Genomic DNA, 23,232 nt, shown 5'->3' on the forward strand with positions numbered 1-23,232 from the left:
TCTGCCTTCTGAGCTCTATCCCCCATATCCCCACTCCTGGCTTCTGCTCTCACAGCTCCAGTCCAATTCAGCCTCCCTCCTTCTGCCAGAGCACAAGGTGGGTGGTTCCACAGGGAATTTTTGTGCATTGGCCCTTCAAGAGGGTGCCTGAACTTTCAGCTGCCACTCCCTGGCAGACAGCACCCCACTGCTTTTCACAGCGAGGTGTTATGTGGGTACCCTCCTCAGATTTGGTGTTCTCTGAATGGGAGCCAGGCTTCGGGATTAGATCCCAGAGTTCTCAGTGGTACCCCCCCACAGCTGAGCTATCTCTCCGGGACTTACTTCAGTTGCCATCTGTGGGAGCCTGGCTAGGCCTTTCACATCTCTGCCCCTCCTACCAGTCTCTATGAGGTCTACACCTTTGGACCTTGGGTTCTCTCCTGTGAATAGTCTGTTGATTATTCAGGAAGCCTTTCTGTATTTCAGTTGTAATTCCAGCTTGTTCCTGGGAACATGTCCATGCAGCATCCTCCTACTCTACCACCATTTTTAATCTCCTAAACTATTTTCTATAATTGTTATAATTGCACATATACTTGAAAGTTGACTCACTCTATTCACATTGTCAGAATATCAAATAGTGCCTTAATAAAAAGCGAAGGCAATTTCTAAAAGAAATCTAATCTTCTTCTAGAATAGTAAATTACCTGAGCAGGAATTTTTAATGGTAATAACTTATATTTATAAGCTCTATTTGATGTTAACAAGTATTAACAAATACTTTATGTTTTAGACTTGAGGTTTCATTACCTTTTCCCCTGGGTTGCTACTATAGAACATCACGCATGGGTACAACTCTGCTGCATCAACATCTTCAAAAGCTAATTTTGGTTCCTATAGTGTGGCACAGATGATGAGAAGAAAAGGAAACAAAATATTTTTAAAAATTGGTAATATCCAAAAGATTCAAAGCTCTTAGGAAACAGAACAAAGTTACTACAGCCAAATCTCAATTAACCTTACTAACCAAGGAAATTCTACACATAATAAATAATCCTAATTTGTTTGTCTGTTTCAACCATGTTACTGAAATTTTACTATCTTTCTGTTGTTGATCTGGTGATCTATATATATAAAAGCCTAAGCGACCAGCCGACCGGCCAGTAGCTATGATGCACACCGACCACCAGGGGGCGAATGCTCAACACAGGAGCTGCCAAGCTGTGGTCACTTGGCAGCAGCAATTCTCGGGTGACGCACCCAGAACCAGAGAAGAGGGAGCCCAATTCTAGGGTGCGTCACCTGAGAACCGCCCTCTCACAATCCAGGACCCAACAGGGGATGTCAGAGACCCCAGTTTCGGCCCAATCCCCGCACGCCAGGCCAAGGGATTCCACCAGTGCACAAATCCATGCACCGAGCCTCTAGTAAATATATAAGAACCAAAAAGTATCAGAGAAAGGCAAAGAAGAATGGATAATCCATAAACTGAATAACTAGCATCTGAAAACTAATTTGAGTGTAAATAAAAACAAGAAAACATACAATGCTTGTGAATGAGTTTTAGTACCTCTCCATTTTTCCCAAAGGAAATGGTCCTGGCTTCCATATCTAACACACAGGTAATGAAATCTCCTTGAGTAAAGCTGGACAATGTCAGAGTCTGTTCTCCATTGTGATAGAGGTTACCACTGTAGGCCCGATAGAGCCACATATCCGAGGTAGTACGGTGGTTAAAGTCATGTACTGGCCAACGAGAAACTCCAACACACGTGCCTTCATTACCTCTGTTTTCCTTCACAATGTAAAACTAAAATGAAAATGGTAACATTCACTAATATTAAAAAATCTGTTCATATACTATTAACTGCATATATCAATACTGAGGAATATATTTATAAATAATATTTATCCATTTATGGAAACCTAAGTTTATTTTTATTTTTTTTAAATATTTTTATTGATTTTTTACAGAGAGGAAGGGAGTGGGACAGAGAGCTAGAAACATCAATGAGAGAGAAACATCGATCAGCTGCCTCCTGCACACCTCCCACTGGGGATGTGCCCGCAACCAAGGTACATCCTCTTGACCAGAATCGAACCTGGGACCCTTCAGTCTGCAGGCCGATGCTCTAGCCACTGAGCCAAACCAGTTAGCGCCTAAGTTTATTTTTAGACCAAGTGAAACTACTATATGAATAAAATAAATTTCATAATTTTGTAAAGATTTTTTAACAAAATTAATTTTTACCTTGTAGAACATTTAGTTATTTAAAAAAATTTTCAATTAGAGTTGACATTCTAGTGAATGTTAATATTTTATACTAGTTTCAGGTATACAGCACAGTGGTTAGGCATTCTTATAACTTACAAGGTGATTCCCCCAATAAGTCTAGTACCCACCCAATACCATACATAGTTATTATAATATTCCCTAGCTTGAGTACTTATTTTAAATAAGCAGTTTTAGCTAACATCTTAATTATGAAGCTGAGGAAGCATATCTAATCCAGAAAATTATTAATGGGAAGCTTCAATTCTTTACATACAAATTATCTAACAACTCTCGTGTATACTTCTGTACAGAAAAGAGTTAATATAGCAGGCCTGAGACCGCTATCTTTAAAAATGCATGCTTTTAACACAGGTCCTTGGTTGGTATCTGGGAATTCAACTGGTAAAATGTCCTACATTGATACAAAACTGTCCCAAAGTGGTAAGCGTGGCCTAGAATGTTTGAACAAACAATGTGGTCTATGTTGAAACCTGTTTTCTTTCTGGAAGTCTGGAATTTTGGTAATGACAGGCAGAGCATACCTTCATGACCAGCCCCCAGTAGAAATCTTGGGTGTTAAGTCTCTAACGGCCTTACCTAAAACATCACACACATGTTGTTGCATTTTGTTGCTGGGTAAAGAGTATGTTCCATGTGACCTCTCATAGGAGGGAGAGAACATAAGAAAGCTTGCACATGGATTCCTCCAGATTCCATCTGTATCTTTTCCCCTTATGATCCAGCTATGTGTCCTTAATAAGCAAAGTTATTATAAGAAATCTTAGTCGTAACTACAACTACATGTTGAGTTCTATAAGTCTTTCTAACAAATCTTTGAATATAGGGATAATCTTGGGGGTCTCCAACACAGTGATGGCAACCATGAGATTCACTCCAACTCCAACTCATTAAAATATAGTTATAGTCTGACTTGGAGAAAAAAGAAGTAGGGAAAGACAAAACTCTGGTGCCTGGTGGCTACGGAGTTACACCTGTTATGAAATAGCAGGTGAGTTGCTAACTGTTGAGAGAGGTAAAAGTTACCTATAGAATTAAAAAATAACAGATCCAAAACAAACAAACAAAAAAAAAACACAAAAAAACGATCCATCTCAAAAATATGCACTTCAGGCTGGAAAATCATCAGCGTCTAGCAGTGGTTCTGAACCTTCTGGCCCTTTAAATACAGTTCCTCATGTTGTGACCCAACCATAAAATTATTTTCGTTGCTACTTCATAACTGTAATGTTGCTACTGTTATGAATCGTAATGTAAATATCTGATATGCAGGATGGTCTTAGGCGACCCCTGTGAAAGGATCATTCAACCGCCAAAGGGGTGAGAGAAGAGAAGCCAAGGGAAAATTTGTTGTTTTTTACTCTAGACAGAAAAAAAAGGACACAAATATTCCAACAAATAGACTTTAGATAGGCCAAAGAATAAACATTAGCTTGCAGTTGCTCTTTTCTCCAGGTGGCTGGGGAAAAGTTAAAAAATCCCTGAAGGTGCCCTGGCCGGTTTGGCTCACTGGTTAGAGCATTGGCTCTTAGACTGAAGGGTCATGGCTTCAATTCTGATCAAGGGCAAGTACCTCGGTTGCAGGCTCAATCCCCACCCTGGTCAGGGCACATGGGGGAGGCAACCAATTGATGTGTCTCTCTCACATCAATGTTTCTCTTTCTGTCCCCCCTTCCATCCTCTCTTAAAAAAAAAAAAAAAAAGGAAAAGAATATCCTTGGGTGAGGTTAACAATAACAAAATCCCTGAAGATGAGTTTTGGGTAGACCAAACATAAGAGAACTGTATGCTGCTCTTTCCTCCAAAAGAGAGGGAAAGGGGTATTAAATCAGTTCCTAGGGCTAGAGCAAAGCTTAAAAAGATTACAGAAAGAAAAAGAAAAAAGCCATGCCAACTATTTTCTTTAGTTTAGATACAACCACTGCTGTAGCAGTGCCTTTTATCCAATCAATTAACCCTATAAAGGGTAAATTGACTGGTAAAAGTTTCAGTAAACTTGGGATCAGAGCAGGGGAAGTAAAATTTAAAAACAGCTGTGTTTTATGGCTACTGCATCTGGACGTATGATAAAAATGGATGTAAAATGTTATAGGCTTGTAACTTCATAAATGCTAAGAGATCGTCCTGATCAGTTAAAGCTGCAAAGAAAAAACATGCTCGTGGGACACAACCTCCTTGTTGTTGTTTTTTTGCCACTTGTGGGTATACTGGAATTTAAACTCTTTAAGTATTAGAAATAAAACAGGTATCCATAACTGATGATATTTTGCTATGGTTTTTGACTATTGGAGCCTCTGGAAAAAGGGAGACAAAATAAAAAGAATAGCAATTTTTAGAGTTGTAAAAAGAAGTTTTTAGTTGCCAATGAGTTCTTATAAAATCAGATGTCTGATTCAGCCTGAAGTGCCTATTTTTTGAGTGGGTAAATTTGGACTCAGACTGACAATGCTTAAAAAGGGCTTAGGGAAGCCTTATCACTTGGACTTTAAAAAACAGCTGTATGGCACTACATCTAGAATTTCTTGCTGTCAAAAAAGTTGCTAGCTTTTTAGAATCCTGAATTCACAGATTCTAATTGCCTGGACCTGACTCTAGGTTAAAACCTGTTACTGTCTCCTATGGGCTGTTTCAACCCAACATGAACTGTGTTCAACTAAAGGCGCAATGGACAAAACTCAAACTCTGGGACTATTGCAGATTTTGGATTTCTCTCTGGTATCATAAACTATGAAAACATCATGGATTCTGGCTGGACTGTATAGATCTCTTGCAAATGCCCCTGGGAAAGGTCTTACTTATTCTTAGATTTCTGACATAGAAACTGATTACCTTCCTAACTTGTGATTCTTACTGTAAGCTGAAAGTTGAAAGGGTATACCACCACAGGGTGTATGACTGCTCTGATTACTCTTAACAAATTAGACTTTTGACCTCTTCTTGGGAATTTCCCACTGCTACTGACTTATTATGTTCAGCTTTTTGGTTTATTTGCTTATCTCTACATGTCTCATCTTTCTCCCGATATACATGCCTTAGTAGATGAAGCTCTACCCGGAAAGAGATGGATCTTTTCTTAGGCTGCTCACTGGATAAATGATTATGATAAAAGGAGGTAGAAAATTTGGTCAATCTATTTTGAAACCTTTTTTATTTTTTTATTAGTTTTTAGAGAGGGAGGAAGGAGGAGAGGGAGAGAAAGAGAGAGAGAAACATGAATTGGTTGCCTCCTGTATACGCTATGTATATTTTTCACTCACTTTCCATTATATTAACATAGTACACAATGATAGAATATTTACGTATAATGGTTTTTTAAAAAGTAATTTCATACTTTTTTTCAAAAGAACCAGGAAAAAGGACTAAAATACAAACTGTTAAAAACTATTTGCAATTCTACGCACCTTCCACTGATAGCAACCAGAAGTTACTCCAGTTGATGCCAATCCATATCCTTTTCCTCCACTGCCATGAGTTAATATCTGTCCATTCTCCACTAGGCAACATTGAGCTTTCTCTGGGTCAAAGGATACTTCTTGTATAGGGAGATTCTCATCTTCTTCCTCCAACTCTCCTTGCTTCTACCAGAAAGGAAGCTGGGTCAGTATTATGCAGTAATCTAGATCTCACTTAATATATATTCTAAAATTGCTTGGTTTGAGCCTAGAAATAACTGGTATCTACTACATACCAGTTACTGTGTAGGCAATAAAAACACAATGATAAATATAGCATGGCCCCTGCCCATAAAGAGCTTACAATTAGGGGATAGAGAAACAAATAAATATGGCCAATATTGTAGCTAAGAGAATAACAGAAGTTACATAACAGGTATATAGCAACAAGATAAAAGTTTAAGTATCTAACTATGGTTGGAAAGGATAAGTAAGCATTCAAAAGAGAATAACTTGCGAGCTGGGTCCTGAATGATAAGGCCTTTAACAGCTGATCAAAGGAGAGAAAGGCATTTAGGGCAGTATGCATAGCATGTGTCAAAGTATGAAGGTGCAACAGAATTCATTGATTTAAAGTAATTGCAAGCAATGTGGAAGTTCTGGAGGAGGAGATTGACAGAAAAGGAGCCTACAAGGAGAAAATGAAACAAAAGCATAAAAGGCCTTGAATGCTATTTTAATATTAAGTTTTACGCCCAAGAAGTACTCCAACACTTAGATTAAAAAGAGGAACAACCAATAAAAGAGAATGGTAAGAAAAGGCCATTTTACTGAGACAGAAGGAAAGCCAGAAAAAGTGTGAAATCTGAAAACCAAAAGAAGAATTAGGTACTTTTAGATGGATGGATTCAAGCTATTTAGGAGGTAAAATCAATAAGGCCTACTGACTACATGGATAGGGACATTAGGAGATGTCTAGAGTTCCCAGGAATTCAGGGGTAAAGGTTTGAGGGGGAGACACCTGGGCTAGCACTTAAATTTGGAAGGTAATGCATATGGGCAGGTGTGACTGAGACTGCTGGAAAAGCTAAGGACAGAACCCTGAGGAACACCAAAGTTTGAGATGAAGACAAAGAGAAAGTGGCAGCAAAGGAAAGATGCCTCCAAAAGGAATCAAGAATTGGCAGAGAATAGATGAAGATCTGGGAGAAGGCAGTGTTCTGAAAACAATAGAAGGCTAGAGTTTCAAAAGGTCAAGTAAGACAGGGGAAAAAAAATGTACTGTATTTAACACTTAGCTTTGTCATTTAATTTCCATACTTTGATGGAAGATAAACAATTAGGTTGAAGAGATAATGAGAAGTAAGGAAGTGATTGAAACATGTATAAGAGTACTCTTCTGAGAAGTTTAGCAATGTAGGACAATAGAGAAGATGTGGAGAGGAAACAGAATAATGGGATAGAACAAGGTTCCTCAAAGGAAAAGGAATCAAGAGACAGGATATTCACTTGTGCTGTCTAAAAATACCTTTTGGGGAAAATCGATTACCTGTAGTTTTATTTCTTGTTCTTTTTCCTTTATCTGAATAGCATGTTTGGCCTGAGCAATTGGTGTCTCCCACATACAATCCGACAAAAGGGAAAATAGGCGTTCAACAACCTATTTATTGAAGGAAAAAAAATAAAATTTGTAAAGATAATTTTAAGTTTAGGAAAAATAAAATCATTCAACTATAATACTAAGTCACATGTAACATTTTATTATATCAATGTCCTACAGCTATTTTGGGTGGTTGCAATTTAAATATCTTTTTTTTTTTTTTTTTTTTTAGAGAGTATTAACTCACTAGAAAGTGGGTTACATTGCCCTCATGTTGCCTCACTATATAGACCTCTGAATAGGCCGCACAACCTCATCATTTCTCTGTAGATGCCCAAACCTAGTAAGAAATTTCACAGATGTTCCTTTCCTTCTGACCTTGTAAGCATTCACTATCCCCTCCTTCTTACACTCCATTAATTTCTTCCTCCTTGCTTAGAGATGAAATTATAAGAAAGGAATCTCAGAAGTAGAAGTTTTGCTATTGAGAAAACGACACATTTACAACTGAAGAAGCTCTAGGTTTAGATTTTGGTTGAATCATGTTGCAGATGTCAAAAACATTTTCTAACAACTTTAAAAATAGAAACCTGGGCCATTTGATCATCTTCTACACCAGACTCACAAGCTGGTAGCACAGCCTCAAGGACGTGAAGGGCAAGAAGCCTTGTTCTTAAGTTACCAACTAGAGGAATACCTGAGGAAGGAAAGACATTTTCTTATTATTAATGTAACTGAAATTCAAAGTTTAAATGAGCTTCTTGAAAAAATATTCAAGGCTGCTAAGCATATATAGGTGAAATGGACTTCACTTCAACTTATTATCACAATAATTCTGGACTCATCCCATATCCATACCCATGTGCCAGGTTACTGTGGGATGGATTTCATACACATAATTTTGTTGATCCTCACAAACCCTACAGTATTATATCCTGATTTTACTGATGAGGAATTTGAAGCTCAGAAACATTAACTAACTTGATGAAGCTACACAGCTCAGTGGAGGCAGAGGTAGAGTTTTAAACACGTCTATTAATCTCTAAAGCTAAGATTTATCATACCCTTTCATTGCTTCTTCTCTGACTGACCTGACTGCCTCAGAGAGATTGTTAGGATTAATGGGAGTAAGCAATTTGTACGTTCCTAAAGTAAGCACAATGAGAAGCTATAAGCAAAACAAAGTAATCATATCATGGTAAGAGAGAATGAACACATTCAGATTTGTATTCTGATATTCAAAATCTGTGCCAAATTATCATATTAAACAGGATATTTTCTGATTATTTTTATTACTGTAATTTGAACAAACAGGAACAAGTTCTCAATTAAATCCATGATCTTGTCCAGGGCTATTTTCTATTATTAATTCCTATCAATTTTACTTCTAAAATTAGTTTTCTTTTCAACAAATAAAGTACTTATAAAACAAGAAAAAAAAAGTCTTGAAATCAGGTCAAGTATCCGATGTTGTTAAAGTCTGGCATTATCTGAACAAAACACATGTGATGTATAAAAATACTCTAAAACAAGACAAAAGTAATATACCTGCAGAACACTTCTGAGACGCTATATTCAGAAGCACTTCTGTCCACTTAGGGGAAGCCATTTTTGACTGAATTGCTTTTGAAGATACAACTCTGCGAAGAAAAACTAGAAAATCCCCCAGATGCAGTTCGGCTGCGTGTTGCTTCCTAAGAGCAGCTGAAGAATGAAGAGACAAGTTTACATTACAGTCAAAAGCCAACAAACGGGAAATAGCCTTATATCAAATAAGTTACATTTAGATTGCAGCAAGCAGAAACTAAATTTAACGTCTAGATTGTCTGCTGCTGAATTTTTACAATTGAAATAACAGAATGGGGAAAAGATAGAAAATAAAGCCAAATTGAAAACATCTTTTACCTCTGTGTACAACAGTGTGTTGCTAGAATAAAATATGTATACTTGGTTTTGTATATATTTTTAATGTTATTCTATAAAACAATAGTTCCCTACCCAAGTCTAGAGTTCTACTGGACAGAATTAGTGGGAGATGTATGAAAAATTATGTATGCATGTGTATATGACTAATAAGAGAGTTGATAAATTTAATCACATTTTCAAAAAGTTCATGATTCCACTCCACCAAATTAAGAATCATATCTCTAAAAAAGACTGTATTTTCAGATTCTACAAAGAAGCAAATTTCTAGGCCTGATTCTGGTTTCCCTAAGCTCAAAATCTGTAAAATTTTTGACACAAACTTGCCCTAACCAAACTTCCTAGTTTTCCCATCAGCATCAGCACCAGCCTTTCTCTTGTCTTATAGTTTCCCTCCACCCTCTGCTTTTGAAGCCAGAGAACCATCTGTTCTTCCTGTAATACACCATGGTATGGTCTCTCATCATCCAACCTTTAAAATACCTCCTTGTCCTGGCAAAGTCCCACTCAGAACCAGGGGAAAGTGTGCCAGTGGGGCAGCTGCCCAGAATGTCAATCCCCAAGGGGCATTAAAACATAGAAAATCTTAATAATTTAAAGACAAGTGTATATAGCACTTCTTTCAGGAAGATCCTGGCATATTAAGTTAAGGAAAACACAGATAAGTCACTTGTGATAGATAGATAGATAGATAGATAGATAGATAGATAGATAGATAGATAGATAGATAGATGATAGATAGATTACTGGCCATCTAAGCATGCCCCTTCACCCCGGCCCCCAACCCCTGCCACCAAGGGGCATGCTTAGATAGCCAGTAATCTATCTTCACAGATGTCTAATTAACTAGAGGACTTACGTTTTACTGAGATGGGTGTGCAAGTCTGTGACTAAACTGCTAGGAACAATACGAGGGAAAAAGCTAGTAACTCCTCTACATTTCTTCTACACAGTTTTACCTCTTCTTTACTTAAATGTTAATAAGCAAATATTTTTTTATAATATTAGTTTGAAGAATATAAAATTATTAGCCTGCTCTGAGTACCCACATATCTCACTCCAACACATTCCTTCAAAATCCAGTTCAATAAACCTTTAGCTTTTGGTGGAGATACCTGGGAGAATTTCTTTTATGAGGCATCCATCCTACCCACCCCCTTACTCCCAAGCAAGTATTTCTATAAGACACTAAATTAATTAAATTAATTAATGCCTGGAGACATTATATATAAAACTGGTTGATAGAACTTGATATAATTTGTGTTTCATTATCAATAGTACATTTGAAATGAAGGGTACACCTTTCAATTAAGAATTTTAGAGGGCAGCCTGCCTCTGAACACCTGGCCAGCGCTGACTAGAATCAGACTCACTCCCAGCCATCCCCATAAATCAAGAATTGCAATGGCCTTCTCTCCAGGATGAGGTGAGGGGAGTGGATGTGTATTTGACCTGCTGAGATTGACTCACAGAACTGTTTCATTCTTTCCTGGATATGGGAGGATCCAGTTTTCTTGGGAACCAATAGGCTGAGAAGTAACTCTACTATGTATTCCCTGCTGTCCATATGTGCAATACTCAGCACAGAATAGTGAGAAGCTATCACCTTAACAACCCTGTATCTACGACTAGGTCGCAGGAAAATAGGAGGTGAAATTAAATGCTAGTATTTATTTTATCAGACCCTGTGAGCCTGTATATGCTCTATCTATAAGCACCACACTCTTTATATAAAACGGGAGAAAAAATTTGCCATAGGTTCAGTCTCTGAAACTAAAAGCTAGTCCTTAATCAGACTCATACATCCTCCTAGATTCTGACTTAAGAGATTTAGCTATTTCTTATGAGTTTCCTGTATTGCACTATAATTATTTGTTTACATGTGTGCCTCCCTTATTATCCTAGAAGGTCCTTCAGAACAACAATAGTTTATCATTTTTGTAATTCCAAGTAATTTCCTCTATCTACCCACCTATCTATAGATATTGGAATATCATATTATAATATTAATATCCATTGAGCTCTCACTGTGTGACAGACACTGCTCTGTTTTACATGTATTAAATTATTTAATCCTCATAACAACCTTAGGCAATTGGTTCTATTATTCTTATTTTATAGATTAGGGGATTGGAGCACAGAATGGTTAAGTAACTTGCTCTCTATGCATCCATCCATTTATCCATACATCCACGCTTCATTTTGTCTGTGTTATCTATGTATCTACCCATCCCCTGGAGTTTGTTATGGTAATAAGATATGGTAGTTTCACACACATTTTTAAATAAATGACCAATTTTAGACCTTTACTTCCTTAATTATGTAACATACATTGGGGTGGTTCTATTCAGGGTTTAATTAATTTAATTTAATTTACTGAAATACAATGTTCACTATAGTTTTTTAAAGCTATGAGCAGATGATCATATTACAGCAATCAAAAATTATAATGGCTAAGGATAACAAGAATCTTTTTAGTGACTAGGGAACAGAGCAGCTAACCTAGCAAGAAATTCAACTCCTCTAATTCTAACCCAGTTCCCAAATAATAAAACCCTTGGTCCTGGGGAAACACTTAAGTCAAAAGTATGATTAGAGATGGGTTGTCAGGATCAGATGCTAAAAAAACATATCCTGGGGAAATTAGTCACCTAGAACCTCTAGGTTCTTGAACCAGGACAGCCAAGGAGACACTGAACCTAGAGAGTAAGCAATATGGTCACCACATCAGATTTAATGGACTTTAAGGAAAGAAGGTTTAGTTAGAAACCCACCTATATCACACACATTGGTATAGAAAAGGAGTTTCTAAATGAACAAATAAAAATCCTTTCATGCCCACAACAGAAAAAAGTATACATTCTAATGATATGCACACAAAGGGGACTCAATAAATGCTTGTAAATAATGACAGAAAAAAGGGTTTGTGATAGATACCTCTGAAATCTCTCTTCTCAGTTTCTCCACTGGAGTCAAGTTTTTTTTCTTCTTCTTCACCATCTTCTCCTTCGCCTTCTCCAAAAGAGGCCATAAGTAGTACACCAGTTTGGGATAACAAATTCTTCAACTGACTACAGAGTAGATCCAACAAGGATTGAACTACCTTGGGGCTCAGTTTATCGGCATAGGTCCTACATGAAATAATAGGAAAAAAATAAATGGTAATAACACAGAAGGGCAAATGTTATAATTAAACACATAAAGGAGATTAGGAGAAAAGTGAAATTACTAAAATGTGAAAATACCAGATTCAACACAGTTCTATCAAGACATCTATAATGCTCACCCTGTAGTGATGGCTAGAATCTGGAGCAATCTTGTACTAGCCACTTTTAAAGCTGTGCTAAGCTGAGAAACGCCCGTCTTCGGCAATAACTGCAGAGGCTGTCCTAGCATAGTGTCTGTGCCACATAACTGCGATAATACGTTTAGCAGACCAGTGGAAATTGCCAAAGAAACATCCACTGGTTGATAGTGAACACTCAAAGCAAACACTGTAACCAAAAGGAGACGCTGCTGGGCTTCTAAAAAAAAAAAAAAGGGAAAGAAAGACAACTGAGAATCTCCTTTTAAGTAAATGAAGCATTTACTAAAATGGACTATATTCTAAAATATAAATACTAATATGGAATACCATTACAATTTCAAATATTTATTCTTTACCTGTAAGTTGATCTATTAATATCAAATACAAAGTGTATTTATATATAAAAAAGCTAACAGACCAGAACGACAAAACGACCAGAACTGGGATAACCTGTGGCTATGACGCGTACTGTGGCAACCAACTGGCCCGATTGCTCCCACCTAACCTCCCGCAGCCCTTCCCCCAGGCCAGCTCAGCCCTGATTGGGCACCGATTGGAGACGGGGTCTGCCGCCAACCTCCCACCTTCCCTCTCCCTCCCCACCTCCCTGCCGGCCTGGCCTGATTGGCCTCCATTGGGGTGGGGTGGCTGGACCCCACCCATGCACGAATTTGTGCATCGGGCCTCTAGTCTATAATAATGAAAGTATAATATGCTAATTAGACCAGACGTCTTTCCTGATGTCCTTCCTTCCAGACAAAGCTGCAGTAGGCGGGGGTCGAGGCAGAGGTAGCCGCCACAGCCGCGGCAGGGGCAAAGGCCCTTGCACGAATTTCCTGCACCAGGCCTCTAGTCTAGCATAACTATCTAGCATAAACGTAGGCAAAAATAATTTGCAACCTGTATTTCCATGGGCAGTTACTTACCAATGTGATGCTTGTTTGCTTGCAGGGCTCTCTCCAGGGTAGCAGACAATTGTTGATAAATCTTATGCACAGCCACCTGGATTTCAATCTGTATGTTTCTCTTAGCTGCTCTGATCCCATCCTGAATTACAAATAAAGATTTACTTTTTCTATTAAATAATGCCTCTTACCAAAATAAAAGTAATAGCCCTTTTATCCTTAGTCTAGCTAACTGGTAGAGTCCTATGGTGACTTTTAATTATTTAGTATATTTCAGTACATAAAAATTTTAAAATAAATTTATTTTTAAATTGATAATTCCTAATTCTATACAATCTTTCTCCTTTCCCACAAAGCATGTGTTCCTTTATAAATATGAAAGACATAAAGATAATACTTAAAAACGTTTTTTCAAACAACCTGAGAATCTAGACAGAATGATTAAGTCTAAAATGTAAATTTTTGAAACCCATCCTTCCAAACACCCTATCCCAACTTAGATTTCTTTCTACCAACTTGGCTAAGGGTTAATAAAACTAAGCCAGCAGAGAATCTGAAAGTACAACAGTGCTATGGCTCACCTAACCCCAACTATAATACTATTATTCAGGAAACAAAGCCAATGAGATATCTTTAGGAGTCATCTCAAAGTGTTTTTTTAAAATATATTGTTATTGATTTGAGAGAGGAAGACATAGAGATAGAAACATCAATGAGAGAGAATCATTGACTGGCTGACTCCTGCATGTCCTGACTGGGAATCCGAACTGTGACCTCCTGGTTTATAAGTCAATAATGCTCAACTACCGAGCCACACCGGCTGGGCTAAAAGTCTGTATTTTAAAACTTCAATCTTAAACCCAAAATTACAAAACTGGTTTTGTAAAAAGACAGTTAAAATCTGAATATACTGCAAGGTGTCATCGTCACCTACCTGATAGTGATGCAGTCGGCCACTCTCTCCTTTGGCTCCTGCGTGTCCAACAGTGCCTAAACCAAAACACCCTGCTAGAAACTGCAGCCTCACAGATGTGAGCAGTGTGGATGACTGGAAGCCTGAGCTCAACCTGCTTCCTGCCAGAGAGATGCTACCTTTTTCCTCCATTCCAGACAACAGAATGAGGATCTGGTGAAGTGCCTCTAAACGAAGCTTAAGAAAAGTAAAATAAACATAGGTTAGAGTTCTTCACTGAACTGAGACACAAAGGAACTCTGTATGTCACAAACAATATATTATATATCACAGAATATTCTAACATTTCTTAGGAATTTATTTTATTAAGATGAAAATTTTTAAAAATCAAAATATCTCTAGAAACCTTATAAGCATACTATAGTACAAAAGAGGCTACACAGTACAATGTGAAAAGTAATAGATTTGAATGTAGAAGACCTGGTTTCAAGGCTGGACCCTGCTACCTACTGTGTGGCCTTAGGAAACTCACTTAACTTCTTGAGTCTCCCTTTCTTCAGATGTAAAATGAGGCTAATAGTACTATTGTAATCTACTCGCAAAGCTACTATGATGCTCATGAGGAGATATATGTGAAGGTTTCAAAACTGTAAGGTAGAATAGTTATTGCTATATTAGTAACTTTATAATACTCTAGCTCAAGAATTAGAAATATTTCTTTTTTATAATTAAACTTAGTGGGGTGACACTGGTTAATAAGATTATATAGTTTTCAAGTGTACATTTCTATGACACATATCTATATTGCATTGTGTGTCTATCACCTAAAGTCAGATCTTTTTCCATCACCAAATATTTGACTTATCCTTTACTACCCTCCCCCGCTTTCATAGCTACTGTTGTGTCTATGAGTTTTTATCTGTTTTTTTTTTGTCTATTTGTTTTTCTTGTTTGTCCATTTGTTGATTTCAGTTTTACATCCCACATATAAGTGAGAAGTATTTCTGAAAGGTTTCTCTGTGGTTCGCTTCAACTTTTCACTCTACCTTCCCTAGGAGGACAATATCTATCACTGTAGTCAATCAGCCTAACCCTCCTCTTTTTTTTTTGGAAATAATTTTACATTTACAGAAGAGTTTTGAAGATGGAGTTCTTGCATATCTTCCCCTAATGTTACTATCTTATGTAACTATGGTAATGTTACTCTTTCTTTTTAAATATATCTTTATTGATTTCAGAGAGGAAGGGAGAGGGAAAGAGAGACAGAACTAAGAAATTAACATTGGGACAACACTACTGACTAAACCACAGACTTCATTTAGAATTCACCAATTTGCCCATAATATCCCTTTTCTATTCCAGGATATCACATTGCATTTAGTTGTCATGTTTCCTTAATCTCCTTTAGTCTATGACAGTTTCTGTCTTTTCTTGTTTTTCATGACCATGACACACTGAAAGAGCTATCATGTAGCTTATAGAATGTCCCTCAATTTGGGTTTGCCTGATGTTTTCTCATGACTGAACTAGAGTTATGGATTTGGGGGAAGAATACTTTAAAGTCTTCTTTTAACATTATCAGAGTTACATGATATCACCATCTTATTACTGGTAATGTTACTCTTTCTTTTTAAATATATCTTTATTGATTTCAAAGAGAAAGGGAGAGGGAAAGAGAGACAGAAACATCAATGATAAGAGAGAATCATTGATCGGCTGCTTCCTGCATGCACCATACTGGGGATTGAGCTTGAAACCTGGGCATGTACCCTGACTGAGAATGGAACTGTGACCTCCTGGTTCATAGATCAATGCTTAATCACTAAGCCATACTAGCCGGGTAGTAATGTTCTTTTTTTTCTTTTTATCTATTTTTATATATTTTTATTAATTTCAGAGAGGAAGGAAGACGGAGAGAGAGATAGAAACATCAATGATGACAGAGAATCATTGATTGGCTGCCTTCTGCATGCCTCCTACTGGGATCAAGCCCACAACCCGGGCATGTGCCCTTGATTGGAATCAAACCTGGGACCCTTCAGTCCGCAGGCCGAGGTTCTATCCACTGAGCCAAACCAGCTAGGGCAATGTTATTCTTGATCACTTGGTTCAGGAGATGTATGCCAGGTTTCTGCAACATAAAATTACTCCCTTTTCATACTGTTGTTAGCCCTGAGTCACTAAGTCCAACTTACCCTCAAAAGGAGGAGAAGTTAAGCTCCAGCTCCCAGAGAGACGAGTATCAAAGAATTTGTGGACGTGTTAAAACCACAATAATAAATATTTTGAGGGAGATACTTTGAGGTTAAGCAGACATCCTGTGTCTCCTTAAAGTTCTGCTCCCTAATTTTAGCATTCATCATTATTACTATGGTGTTCTAATCTAACCCTTTTTAAAGGAAGACAAATGGAGGCTCTGAGAAGAGATAGCCAGTCTCACTCTAGTTTCTAGAATCTAGGAGATAAGACTTCTGATTAGAGTATCTTGTTCTAAGAGATGGAAATAAAAAATGCACTTTTCAAACAAAATATGCTGTTATAGTTAAGATAATGACACCAAAGTGCTCAGGAAGAAAGAGGGAGGAAATGAATATAAGAAAAGGAAAAGTTTTCCCCACAATTTTACATTCAGTGGTTCAGTTTAAGTTTCCATAGTCCCTCACAGGAATAAATATCAAAGACTTACTTCTGCCCTTAACTGCTGCTGTTCCATTGCAATGATGGAGGCCTGGGGACTTGTAGACATACTTTCCTCTGGCTCTTTAAAACCTGGGGCATTCCCCACATCTCCACTCACAAAACTTACAACATTTTCAATCAAAGTGTGAACTCCCAAAGACTTGGTAAGATCAAAATCAGACTCAAAGGAGTAAGAGGAATTGCACAACCAGTCTCTGCTATGTTTCAGGCGAGCCCAAGAGTCATTCCGGGATTCCAACTGACTGTGGATAGGACCTACATACAAACAGAACAAACATGCATCAATGGTAACCTAGTAGAGCATACAATCTGAAACTAGATGAGGGCTGAGTACTGCTACCATACCAACTGGTGAGAAATGGATACTTATCTTTGAATACATGCATGCATTAAGTGAATCTGAGCAAAATGCTTTTGTAAAAAAATAACAAACAAAAACTATAGCAATGTAAGAAAATAAAGGGAAAGCCCTGTTTGATGTACCAGTATCTCTGTAAGCGCTTTAGCAACACACTGCCACAAGAAAAAGGAAGGCAGAAGCTGCTCTCAAAATGCTTAGCTTAAAATGCTCTGCAGTATTAAACCAGACCATTATTTATGAACAAAAAGGAACTGGGCACTTAGGACACTGCTGCTAAGACCTATAGTAATAGGACTTCATCTGATTTAACGGATCATTGCAAAAAGTAAGTTAAGACTGTGCAAAGTGTCTACACATCTGCAATAAAACATTACCAAAAAATGAATATTGAAGGGCAAGTAAACTTACACAAAAAGGAGACACAAACATCACCCTTTGGATTTCATTAATATAAGGAACACTTTCACTGTTTCATGTGCATATTTATTACACATTGTGAAACTCCTATATAGAGGAAGCAAAGTTTCACAGACAAGAATATGTAAGATTTACCATAAAGTGACAGGTATATAAAATTACCAAATGGTTCACAGTAGTTGCAAAATAGAATACCATTAGTTTTGCCAATGAGCCTTTTCTAGACTAAAATCTTTAGACAGCAAAAATGTTAATATGTTTGAATACAACTGTCCAAGTCATATGGCAATATTAGCTTTAAATAAATATAGAAATGTCCAATTCCTACAGGCTTTGTCTTTTTTAGTTTAACTGATCTCAGGTATACAAATTAGATTAGTCATAATCCTGGGCTCATGATATATTCTCATCGTTGGTCCATTCATGGCCTGCTTTTGTATTTATATTTATTTATAATAAATGTGAACACAAGAACTAGAAAACTAACAATAACTTGTATCTATCTGTTCCTCTTCCAACCCATCTCTCCCTGTCTCCTATCTAAGGTTTTTACTATCCCTAAGTTTGGTTTTATCATTCCTTTGGTTTTATTGTTGTAAAATATTGTTTTAAAATATATATATATATATATATATATATATATATATATATACCCTTACAAAATTTAGTTCTAGTTACTTTAGACTTTATAAAGAAGTATAATTTATATACATATGTATATATATATATAACATACTCCTTTCATTCAATAGTATATTGCTAATATTCATTCACACTATTGCATATAGCCATGGATCATTTGTTTGAGTGCTGCATAATATTCTATCATGTGAATATACTAAATTTCTCTACTAGAAATGTATCTAAAGGTATCCAATAAATTATGCATTACAAAAATTATATTTGTTACATACTAGATGGAAAAGATTTGGGAAGAGAACTATTTAACCACTAATGCCCACAGAGAAAACAAACTAACAAAATAGTAATTGTATAATTTATTTTTGAATTATCACATCGGTGTCAGTAAAACCCCAGGACTGCAAAATCAAAATAGAAAGTCATAACAGGCAGCTAGTAATATAAAGTAACTGTAAAATAATTATATACATTCTACTAAATAATTTAGAATGACAAAAAATATATGGTTTATCTGCCTTTCATGTTTTAGCAAGAATTCTTTAAAAATGTTGAATATTCTGTTTTACTGAACATGAAAAATACCAATCTGAAAATTTCCCCAAATTACATAGCTAAATATTTTTTATGTAAAATAGAAAAGAGTAAAACTTCAAAGATGCCTAATTAAGTAATTAATAATGTCACAGATATTTAATTTTTAATTAAATTAGAAGTATTTAAAGACTGAAATAGGGGTTAAGGGAAAAAAAATTATTTTCCATTTTCCTAAGCATTGCATATTCAGAATCTAGATGTATCCTTAACTTACAAATTATAGTTTTTGGCTCATTGCATTGAGCTTGTTTGTTCAATAATACAATTCAGAATAAAAAGTTCTGTTTTCCATCACTTACAAACCACTTTTCAAAATGAAAAAAATGTGCAATGAGTTAGTGTTAGGACCAAAGTAAAAGAGATCTTAAAGATTATCTTGTCCAATTTCCTTGAACTTGAGGAAAGAGGTGTTCAATTAAATTGATCTGCTAAATTATTAATACTAATTCCTTAATTTTATGGGAGGTTGTCTTATATATTCCTGTTATCAATCAAGTCATAAATCATTAACCATGGGAATTTCAATTGCCTGCCTACACTAAGGTTTGAATGTAAAAATATACAAATACTGAATTGCCTTAATACACTCCAAAATATTCTATGGAGTGGGTGGCCAACACCCAAATTAAATCCTCTCTACAATTTCAAGCAGAAGTAAGCAAACTTTTTCTGTAAAGAGCCAGATAGTAAATATTTTAAGTTTTGTGGGTCATGAAAGTCTCTGTTGCAGGACTTAACTGTGCTGCTATAGGGTGAAAGCAGCCACAAACAAATGTGTAGCTGTATTCCAACAAAACGTTATTTATAGATTAAAAAAAACACACCAAAAAGGTGGGAGGCCAAATTTGGCCCACTAGCCATAGTTTGCAGACCCCTAATTTAAAGGATACAACTTAGGTATATGACCCAAATAAAACTTTGCATGAATATAAGAAAAGAACAGAAAGGACACTTATCTGAAAGCATTAGGATAAAATATTAGGCTGACATCAATAATACTTTAAAACAAAAACTTACAGTATGAAAGTGAGAGATGAAAGCATTCTAAATTCTTTTAAAAATTATAACAACCTGGTAACTTCAGTTTGTTCTATATTTTTTATTTGAATATAGCAAATACTGTGTCTGAAAAGCATATCAAAAGCTTCTACAGCATAACTGTGACTAAGCCCAATTCTTACTTAACATTAATTCAGAATCACCTACTATGAAAAGAAAATAATATAAAAGTCCAACAAGAAATTTTTGAAATTGTTTACTTGTCCTTACAACTTTGGTTCTTAAATGGAATTTTCAAAATGAACATGGCAGAGCTGCAATACATACTTTATAAACCATAAAATATGTAGGCAAGCTAAAAGGGGAAAAAAAATTAAACATGCCATCATGTACTTGCTTGAAGCTCTTCTTTTTTCTGGGGCTCAACTGGCCAAAAAGGAGTAAATACACTACCACACAAGAATCAGAAGACAAAAGGAGAAATTTGATACAGATGACAACATTTACATTTGCTCCTCTTTATATAATCTAATTTGAAATGCAGAGATAAAATAGCATTTCACCCATTCATGTTACACCACAAAACACACGTTGATAAATGTTTCCATTTTAGCAATAAAACCCTAACTTTATTTAAAGAACCAGGGTGGGGGAAATAGTCAAACCATATAGTATTCTTACTAATACTACATGTTGCTTCTTAAATTGCTTTGGCATATCCACCATTTCCTCCCCCACTATCTCTTACTGTATCAGTTTCAGCTTAAATATGAAAACTAAAGTTAAGTTTCTTTACTAAGTTTCAGTAAAGGAGGAGCCCAGTTCTGCACAACCATAGCAAATCTTTAAATTATTTATCAAAGTACCAGAACACCAACATATTTAACAAGTTTTCTCAGGCTGTTATGAGAATTAAATAACTTAATATGTTTGAAGTGATGAGAACAATGCAGTTTATAAGTGTTTAATGAGTATAAATTTCATATTATCTCTGAGGTGCTCAGCAGAAATATGTGTCACCTGTCTCTTTTTAAAGTAATTTATGTCATTTTTGGTTTTCGAATTTAGCTTTGATGCTTCTAAAGAGCTCACTTTGCTTTACCCCTTCCTAACATATTAGCTTCCTTGGACCAACTGTGAAACATTAACTGGAGTGCGGGGAGAAGCAGCAATTTCATTTCAAATTCTAAGTACATTTTTACTGTATAATCCACAAGCTCTAGGATTCATGAGATTAAAAACTATTTTTACTATCCTTTCTGGAATAGTAATTCTATTTTCTAGTTACCTTTTCCTAGAGACAAAGCCATCAGCAAAATTTTCTCCTGGGAACATTAAAAATGTAATAACTATAATAAATTGGTATCACATTAAGTTATATCATGAAAAGTGACATAACTGCCTGGCTGGCATGGCTCAGTGGTTGAGTGTCAACCTATGAACCAGGAGGAGGTCACAGTTCGATTTCCTGTCAGGGCACATGCCTGGATTGCAGGCTTGATCCCAAATAGTGGGTGTGCAGGAGACAGCCAATCAATGATTATCTCTCATCACTGATGTTTCTATCTCTCTCTCCCGCCCTTTTTCTCTGAAATCAATAAAAATGTATTTTTTAAAAAGTGACATAACTAGTTTGTCTAACTTCCTTAACAGATAATTAAAAAGAAATTCTCCATGAGATCCTGCATTTGCTTTTCTGTTTTCAACAAAATAAAATTAAATTCCAACAAGTTAATAGATTTTGGTACTACCTTGAGCTTTTTTGAGAAACTGGTTTATCTATAAACAAAATTTGAATTAATGGCTTAATTAATTTATATCTACTTAGATCTAAAACTACAGGAAATCCACATCTACTTATAGGATAATTGTTTAAAATTTTTGAACAGGTAGCAACTCGGAGGATACTAATTTTATTTTGTTTTATTTTTTTTCTTAAATATATTTTATTGATTTTTTACAGAGAGGAAGGGAGAGGGATAGAGAGTCAGATGTTTCTCTCTCATCGACCAGCTGCCTCCTGTACAGCCCCCACTGGGGATGTGCCTGCAACCAAGGTACATGCCCTTGACCGGAATCGAACCTGGGACCTTTCAGTCCGCAGGCCGACGCTCTATCCACTGAGCCAAACCGGTTACGGCTAATTTTAAAATGTTACCTAATTCTTCCTAAGAATTTATATTCAAATTCTAGGTTATTCTTAATAACACTAGGTTACTAATAGTTAATAATTCTAGGTTATTCTTTTTCTCTGATTTCAAGACAAGATTTACAAACACAAACATGATGCTTGGTCTTAATAGAAAAATGACATCAGATACACACAACATAGGTTTAGCATTGGAATGGCTGCCAGATCACACAAAACATACGTTTTTAGGAGCAGGGAGGCATGAAAATTAACTATCTTACATTTGGTACATCCGAAACACTTGTTTGAATAATATTTTGCTTGAATTAAGCCCTTTAGTATTATTTTATTTTTGTTAATCCTCACTGGAGGATATTTTTCCCATTGATTTTTACAGAGAGTAGAAGGGAGGGGAAAGACAGAAACATTGATGTGTGAGAGACACTTCCATCAGTTGCCTCCCACATGGACTCTCCCCTTCAACTGGGGCTGGGGATTGAGACTGCAACCAAGGTACAGGTCCTTAATCAGAATCAAATCTGAAGCCCTTCAGTTCTCAGGCTGTAGCTCTAACCATTGAGCAACCAGCTAGGGCTAAGAGTAAAATTTTATAACTTGCATTGGGCTCTAGGTTATTCTTAACACTTTCTATTTTATTCCAAGGGATGACTTTGGTACATGCTGACATGGTTAACATAGACTGAATCTCAATTTTATATTTTACAAGCATGATAAAGATCTGAGAGAAAAGAATCATTTTAGCCAATGGATTATCATCTATAAATATAGTAGGAAGCTTTTAAACTATAAGTTGGATCCCTTATGCTACTCAGTAAGTTTGGAACTATCTTCTCTTTAGCATAAAATGATATGTATTCATTAATATAACAGATTTTTAACACTATTCACTTAAGTTAATCAAAATTTTTTATTCCAAAAATTTAATTCCTAAGTCGGTTGTTAAGGAAAAAGATATTCTGGCTAATTATAGCACATGAATTGCCAATTTTCAAATAACCAGAAGATAAACACATACTGCACATTAGTACATCATTTAATTTATTTATCACAAA

At 36.1% G+C, this 23,232-nt stretch overlaps 1 protein-coding gene across 25 annotated transcripts in view; it reads right to left on the reverse strand.

Annotated features, from left to right (window-relative positions):
* Window positions 1-23,232, reverse strand: part of HERC1 (HECT and RLD domain containing E3 ubiquitin protein ligase family member 1) — a 194,786-nt gene that overhangs the window by 69,656 nt on the left and 101,898 nt on the right. For 24 of the 25 annotated variants that reach the window (XR_004966839.1, XM_036304098.1, XM_036304091.1 and 21 more), the window contains 11 exons: window positions 17,002-17,270; window positions 14,337-14,552; window positions 13,424-13,544; window positions 12,477-12,714; window positions 12,128-12,321; window positions 8,816-8,971; window positions 7,858-7,964; window positions 7,217-7,327; window positions 5,677-5,853; window positions 1,553-1,792; window positions 793-876 (listed from right to left, as the gene is read on the reverse strand). Coding sequence is in view for 24 of the 25 variants with exons in the window: in XM_036304098.1 (XP_036159991.1) it covers window positions 793-876; window positions 1,553-1,792; window positions 5,677-5,853; window positions 7,217-7,327; window positions 7,858-7,964; window positions 8,816-8,971; window positions 12,128-12,321; window positions 12,477-12,714; window positions 13,424-13,544; window positions 14,337-14,552; window positions 17,002-17,270 (1,913 nt within the window). In the remaining variant the exon portion in view is untranslated. The remainder of the gene's footprint in view (window positions 1-792; window positions 877-1,552; window positions 1,793-5,676; window positions 5,854-7,216; window positions 7,328-7,857; window positions 7,965-8,815; window positions 8,972-12,127; window positions 12,322-12,476; window positions 12,715-13,423; window positions 13,545-14,336; window positions 14,553-17,001; window positions 17,271-23,232) is intronic. The other variant, XM_036304130.1, reaches the window with a different exon arrangement.

Source organism: Myotis myotis, unplaced genomic scaffold, assembly GCF_014108235.1.
Source record: "Myotis myotis isolate mMyoMyo1 unplaced genomic scaffold, mMyoMyo1.p scaffold_m19_p_1, whole genome shotgun sequence".
In the NCBI taxonomy this organism is placed as follows: domain Eukaryota; kingdom Metazoa; phylum Chordata; class Mammalia; order Chiroptera; family Vespertilionidae; genus Myotis; species Myotis myotis.